Source organism: Adiantum capillus-veneris, chromosome 29, assembly GCF_014529385.1.
Source record: "Adiantum capillus-veneris isolate H3 chromosome 29, ASM1452938v2, whole genome shotgun sequence".
Lineage (NCBI taxonomy): Eukaryota > Viridiplantae > Streptophyta > Polypodiopsida > Polypodiales > Pteridaceae > Adiantum > Adiantum capillus-veneris.
Genome location: NC_140959.1, coordinates 24,276,464 through 24,284,194, shown reverse-complemented (window position 1 = coordinate 24,284,194; position 7,731 = coordinate 24,276,464). Strand labels below are relative to the sequence as shown.

The following is a 7,731-nucleotide window of genomic DNA, read 5'->3' as shown; positions in this document are numbered from 1 at the left end:
CTTTTTACCCTCTTATTTCTGTGCTGTCAATTTAAGTTCCATCCCACATAATATACTTCCCTAAAGTTTGTTTTTACTTTTACTTTCTAGTTCATATATTTTCAGTTTTGGTTACACCGCACATAACATTTATTTCTCTATAGTCAGTTGTTAATTTTTTATCTTTCGAGTTCATGTTCTTTCAAATTTGGTTCTCTTATTTCTGTGCTATCAATTTCAGTTTTATCCCACATAAGATTTTGCTTTCCTCAAGTAACTTTTTACTTCTACTTTCTAGTTCATGTATTTACAGTTTTGGTTACACCGCACATGAGCTCTATTTCACTAAAGTAAGTGGTTTATTTTTTATCTTTATAGTTCATGTTCTTTTAGATTTAGTTCCATGCCACTTAAAATTTACATTCAGAATGTCCCATTCAACGAATAAAATTCTGATTAGTTCTGAATCATGTAAGACTAGCCCTGATATTGACATTTGATTCACAGGTATGGCAAAAAGAAAACAATCCATCGAAGTTTCACCTATCAAAACTAAAGGCAACAATCCACATGTGCCACAGCCCAAACAAAATTCCACAGTCACATCCCCGCAGAGGTGCAAAAAGAGAGTAAGATTTACACCAGCACAAAAGTCTACTGTCAGCAATCATTCTTCCCCAAGGGAACATGGAAAAACTTCAAGGAAAAATTATTCCAACAGTTTCACTTCCTCAAAGGTACATGGAAGCAACAGCCACATAAAACCACTATTCTCAGTAACCAGAACTTCTACAAGGAAGAAGCCACCACTTCCTAAACAAGTCAAGCCTCTACCTTCCAGCAAAAAGCCACCACTTCTGAAACAAGCCAAGCCTAATTTCCCCAGACAAACATCCACAACTACTCAGATAGAAGCCCTTGTAGATGCATCAAGTCACTTGCCCCTTGAAAATGAAGAAGACAACCAGCTAACTGCTCAAAAGATCAAAAAGCGCACAGTTTTGACTTGGACAGAACAGGACATGGCAAAAGCACTTCAAGCCCGAGAGGAAGGCCTTTCCTTACGCAAGTGTGCTCTTCAATTTGGATAAGCAGGTCTGCTATTACTAATTGGGAAGAAGGGAGAACCCAAAAGAAGAAAAAAGGACCACCGACACAACTGAGCATGCAGAAGAAGAAGTTCTCCTTCAATGGATATTTTCGAAGTGTGAGTCTGGGCATGGAGTGTCAGTACTTGATGTAAAGTTGAAGGTTGCTGAAATCTGCTAGACAAGACAGACCACATTCTCAAACGGTATTCCTGGAAAGAGCTGGTGGGAAGGCTTCCGCACAAGACATCCTAAGTTAGTGTTCAGAGTGTCAGAGGGATTAGATCAGTCTAGAGCTAACAGATTCAAGCCAGAGATAGTAAAGACACTTCACGAAAACCTTCAGAAGTTATACACAGAGCATTGTTACCCACCTACCAACATTTGGAATGCAGACGAGACCGGATTTCAAGGCTCTAGGGACAAGGGTATGAAGGTGTTAGCGAAGAAAGGAGAAAAAGCAGTGTATGGAATCACCTGTGATTCGCGAGAGTGGATGACGGTATTGTGTTGTGTGAATGCCGCAGGTCAAGCCATACCATCCTATTATATCTTCAAGGGCAGCTGCATTACTACGAATTATGTTCAGCATTGCGAGCCAGGAGCAGCCATGGCAATGCAAAAGAAAGCTTGGATGACAAGGGACCTTTTTCAAGCATGGCTGGAGCATTTTGATAATGCAATAACCCAAACAATGGGCAAGGATTGCAGGCATCTACTTATCCTTGACGGGCATGGAAGTCATGTGTCCCTAGATGTCGTGGCAAAAGCTCATGCTGCTGGAATCGACATAATCACTTTACCCGCCCACACTTCGCACAAGCTTCAGCCTCTAGATGTGAGTGTCTTCAAATCATTGAAAGTGCAATTTCGGAAAGAGAGAGATATTTGGCAGCAGCGAACTGATTCAAGGCAAGCAACAAAATCAGAACTCGCATCTATAGTGTCTAGAGCTATTCAAACTTCTTTCACGGAAGCTAATATTAAGGCCGGCTTTCGTGCAACCGGCATATGGCCGTTAGATTCAGCAGTCGTTCGCTTTGAAGGCATGCCAGGCACTTACATCAACCTAATTGAAGACTCAACAGCTGGATTGGGGACAGATCTAGGTACTAACATCGATGATAATCCATCTGTAGTGCCATGCACACCAATGCATGGGAATAGTGAAGACGAGGCAATTTTTGCCTTGCACAGCATGGCTGCTCAGCTAGATGAGGACATTTTAAGAGAACATGGAGAGATAGAGCAAGTGATGACATTTACACAGCTAATGGAAGAAGGTGATGTTTCCGACTTTCAAAATGGGCCACATGAAATCATGCTTACCAGTTGCGATGTGCATACAGTCAATGTAAATCAGCCAGCATCATCCAATCTCTTCACTCCTCTAGCAAGCAATAGAGGTTCACACAGTCACTTGAATGCAACAAACCCTGCAAGGTCAAGTTCAACAGGGCAGACAAGGGCAGAAATTGAAGCTGAAAATGCCAATCACAATTTCTCAAAACAACAAAGACAGCCTGCAGATTCACAGCCGCCTCATCCAGTCCTTTCACTCCTCTAGGTAATAGAGGTACAAACAGTCACATGAATGAAACAAACACTGCAAGGTCAAGTTCAACAGGGAAGACAGGGACAGAAATTGAAGCTGAAAATGCCATTCATAATTTCTCTATACTACAAAGGCAGCCCGCAGATTCACACATTATTGATCTCTTGCGGATACCATCAACAGATGTATGTGTGAGACAGGTGAATAGAGAGGCCTTCGTCGACTACACCAATAGCTTGATTCTTACTTCCACTCAATACATGGAAAGTATGAAAGCAAAAACCGCAAAAAAGGAAGAGATAGCCAAGGCAAGGGAATCAAAAAGATTGGAGAAGGAGAAGAAAAGAGCACAAGCAGAAGCAGATAAAGAGTCAGCAAAGCAGAGGCGACTTGAAGCACAGCAAGAAAGGCAATCACGTAAATCTTGGAATGTGCAACAACAAATTTTTAAAGCGCGCATGCGCTCTATCTTATGGGAGGGTGGTACTTCACATGGATTATTGTTGAGACCATTACATGTAGACACCATGTATCATGCATTCGCACGCAAGCAGAGAATGGAAAAGTTACGGCATACACAAGAAGCCCAAAAATCTGTTTTGAGATGACTTAACACCTTTTGCTTAGTAGATGTCTCCACTTATGTTCCTTCTCATATATCCTCTTCACCACCATTTTGCCTATCTATCTAGCTCAACCGGATTAGCTTTTCTTAAACCCCCTTATCTACTAGGCTATTTTACTGGTTTTTGGTTCAATTTGTCTTTAACACATGCCAACCCTACCTATGTACCCTTACCAAATGATGAATCCAAATTTCTATGATGAATCCGACTTGATGTATCCAAATGATGTATGTTTCTATTTCATGCCAAATGCTAGAACAATACTCTTATGGAAAAAGCTTAACAAGCCTAACATTGCATTTACATTTAGAAGATGAGAAATTGAAATTGCTGAGTGAGATAGATACTCACATTTACTCAAAGTAGATTGTGACGAGACCCCATGCGAGGACTGTAAACGTTGCACAAAGTCACCGTAGCTATAACCCATTCCCTCCATGGCATGTGATGTGAGTCATGCTGAAGAATTGTGGATAATATCTCAGGTTACAGTTCCGGTGCTTTTTGATGTCGGGGCGAACCTCCTGTCGTAGCGTGCTAAGCAAGGATTGGCCTTTCTGAAGCTAGGTTAGACATACCTGAAGGTAAAGAAGGCATTAATGCACATAACCAGTGCTTGCTATTAGAAAACAACCAAACCTCAACTCTGAATGTTACAAAGGCAGTCAGTTTGCGCCCCGAGCTCAAGATGTTGATAATGACCGGACGTCAAGAGCAATTCTTACTTAAGGCTCACATGGAAGATCTACATTTCTTAGACTCTGTTTTCGGCCACAAGCTCAAAATGCGGGTAGACTCATAAGGGCAACCACAGGAAAATCATGCGCGGTGCAGCCTTTCAAGGCTGCGAGGAAGGTCACCATGGGTGGTGCAGCCTTTCAAGGCCCTGCGAGGAAGTGCAGAGGCCTATGACCTCGCATGTGAAGTAGCGCAAAGGCCTATGACCTCGCATGCACACATTGAATGCCCTAGGGACTCTAATTTGACTGTGTGAGTGTGAGCTCAAGCACATCATCGAAATTGGAGTAGCCCTGTTTATTAGGAGCGTGACTGGCTCAGAGTTAGATAGGGTTAAGACACATGTTTGAATGTGAGTGGCTCTTTAAACATGCCAGATAGGCACATGCATGGTGCCTTGTCATCCTTGCAAAGAGTAACTGCCACCCCAAGATTGCACTGACCAAGGACAAGTGCACGGCATCCTCAGTCTTTCTTTTTGCTGCCATTTTTGTTACAAAGGAAATATTGTATTTGATAATTACCCCAGCTCCCTTAGGGTAAATCACTTTCTCCTTATCTCCTCATGTGCAGGGAAACATGCCGCTCCAGATCAATACTCTAAATGCCCAAAATTGCAAAATTTTGGACCCCTAAACCACCCTCTCCCTTAGGTGGCCCTAAGATGGCCCCTTTACCCTATATTGGGATCTCTTCTAATTAGAATCAACCCGCCCAAGTGGCCACTGAGTCGTCAAAATAAAAATTAAAAGCATCAATCGGCCTCTAAAACTCTTGTGTGACGTCCACTCTTGTTAAGGACTTTTGTTGTATGGGGCTGACGTCTTAGCTTTTGTCACCCCTTAACGTCCACTTTCCTTCATGTTGTATACCTGATTCTCATGTGCTAGCCTATTCAAGTACAATCTCTCCTCTGGCTCTTGTGTAGGTGATCTCTTTATGCACCTTTAGTCCCACAATTAGTGTTGCTTCTCCTTGATTGCATCTTGACGATGCCATCAATAAGATCTACTAGTATGTGACATGCGCAATGTTACGGCCAAGAAAAGCATGGCAATTGGATCTCTCTCTCTCTCTCTCTCTCTCTCTCTCTCTCTCTCTCTCTCTCTCTCTCTCTCTCTCAAATGCATTAGTGTTCTGGTCCTTGCTTCTCACATATGGGCACCTCAATGGAGTTTCTTCCTTAAGTGCATGACCTTCGGAGGTTGGATTAATCTCAACAACTCTCTCTTTTCATCGCACGCTCTTTCTACTTTCCTATCCTCATGAAGAGCAACGACATTGTCCTCTCTCTCTCTCTCTCTCTCTCTCTCTCTCTCTCTCTCTCTCTCTCTTTTCATCGCACGCTCTATCTACTTTCCTATCCTCATGAAGAGCAACGACATTGTCCTCTCTCTCTCTCTCTCTCTCTCTCTCTCTCTCTCTCTCTCTTTTTCATCGCACGCTCTATCTACTTTCCTATCCTCATGAAGAGCAACGACATTGTCCTCTCTCTCTCTCTCTCTCTCTCTCTCTCTCTCTCTCTCTCTCTCTCTCTCTCACACACACACACACACACACACACACACACACACACACACATTCACAGGGGTTGCCAGGCATATGATTTTGACTATCGTTGGTCATTGGAAAGGATGGAGTTGCATAGAATCCGGACTACTTAATGTAATTTTTGAAGGCTCTTTAATGCGCCTACAGCAAGGAGATGCAAATGGTGCTCTCTCTCTCTCTCTCTCTCTCTCTCTCTCTCTCTCTCTCTCTCTCTCTCACACACACACACACACACACACACACACACACCCCGGATGAATCGAATGGACCATTCTCTATTTCTCAACACTCTCACACTCACACACAAAAGCTTGCAATCAACAATGTCTGTGTGTGTGTGTGTGTGAGACACACACACACACACAATCCGTGCAGGACATCCACAACAAATCGCTAGACTGTCATCGTTGAATCATCAAGCTCGTTGTACTTCATTAATGCAATGCAAATGTGGAAGGCATTTGTGCAATGCTCCCAACACTTTAGCGAATGGTACGTTGATTCTATCTCTCTCACACACACACACACCCAAAACATGAACACGTTGATCAACTGTTGAGCTTCAAGTGTTGAGATCGAAGATCACTTACGGCATGGAAGATTCGTGGAAGCCTCCAAAGGGAGGTTGATTGGGTGACATAGAGGGAAGTTCTTTATTGTCTTCAAAATACAAAGTAAAGCAAATGGCTTTCAAAATACGAACACGCGGAAAAATTGTTGAGTTTCAAGCATTGAGACCAAAGATCACTTACAGCATGGAAGATTCATGCAAGCCTCCAAAGGGGTTCATTGGGTAAGGGCTAGAAAAATACATTTTTCCTAACCGAAGAAAATAAGGGCAAATTTGAAATTCTATCGGTTTTTAGGTCAAAATTTGAAGCTTTTGTCGGTATTTACACTAAAACTTGTGTAAATTTATCGGTTTTCTTCAAGGCAAGCGCAAAATCTAACCGGGATTTTATGATTTTAGCCGGTTAAAATACACTGTACCCTGGTTTTTTTCTAACACAGTGATTGGGTGACATACAAATTAAAGCCACCCTTCAAACGGATTTCAAAAGTAAAAGTAGTCAGGGGTGGTCGCTGTGGATATTTAAGAGCAGGAGTGAAACTCTGTGGCCTTCCCAAATATTGTAAATACAGATAAAGTAATTGAAGCCTTTTCATTTTTTACCATCGTAGTTTTTACCCTTCACTTCAAAGTAAATGTTTTCTGAGGTTCTCTTTGAAAAACGAAGCAGAGTTTGACAAGTGGAGGTCTTTATAGGTAGTATAGATGTTCCACTCACTCTATGAAATCAATTGGCTATTTAGGTGTCTTTTCTAGCACCATATTTTTGACTGATGTTGTGTGACAAATCAGTGTCGAAAGCAAATCTAGCAAAATGGCAATTTGCATCCTTAGAAAATCAGAGTCACTAAATTTGTTATTGCTCAAACACTTGTACATCAAATACAAGAGGTTTACGATGATACATGGTCCAGTGTTAGGAAAAAACCTGGGGTCCAATGTATTTTAACCGGCTGAAATCCTAAAATCCCGGTTAGATTTTGAGCTTGCCTTGAAGAAAACTGGGAAGTTTTCACAAATTTTAGTGTAATTACCGGCAAAAGCTTTAAATTTTGACCTAAAAACCGGGAGAATTTCAAGCTTGCCCTTATTTTCTTCAGTTAGGAAAAATGTATTTTTCTAGCCCTGATGTCATGGTCATCGTAGAGAGAGAGAGAGAGAGAGAGAGAGAGAGAGAGAGCAGAGATCTTTTAAGGGGTGTAACATCATTGATCAATGGAATCTTTAACTATCAGTATCATCACAATTTATTTGCGGATGTGAGCTTTGCTAGCTGTTAAAACCACTTTACAAAATCGAATCTAGAGGGAACTCTTGATCTTTTGTTTTGCAAAAAATAGCACAAAGCTTCCTGGATCTATTGCATATTTTCCATCTAACCTTCTTCAACACACCATAATTTCTCGTATATGTCGACCAAAGCTTTGCCAAGCACCACACTGTTCATCAATAGCAATGGCTATCATTGAGTTTATTATGGTGCAACAGCATAAATCCAACCCTCGTCCATAAGTGTCACGGGGTGGACTCGAGGGATCAACGGTTGAGGATGAATCGGCCGTTGATCGCCCCCCAATTTAAATAAAAAATTAACGGTCCCAACCTTCACGAGCGTCTCTCGAA

The 7,731-nt window shown here is 41.9% G+C and overlaps 1 protein-coding gene across 1 annotated transcript; it reads left to right on the top strand.

Moving 5' to 3' along the window:
• Window positions 1-836: 836 nt before the first annotated feature.
• LOC147418910 (uncharacterized) lies at window positions 837-3,230 on the top strand. Its single transcript, XM_086505760.1, has 2 exons — window positions 837-2,588; window positions 2,756-3,230. Exons 1-2 carry the CDS (start codon window positions 1,498-1,500, stop codon window positions 3,228-3,230), a joined length of 1,566 nt encoding a protein of 521 aa, XP_086361886.1. The 5' UTR covers window positions 837-1,497.
• The last annotated feature ends 4,501 nt before the right edge of the window (window positions 3,231-7,731 follow it).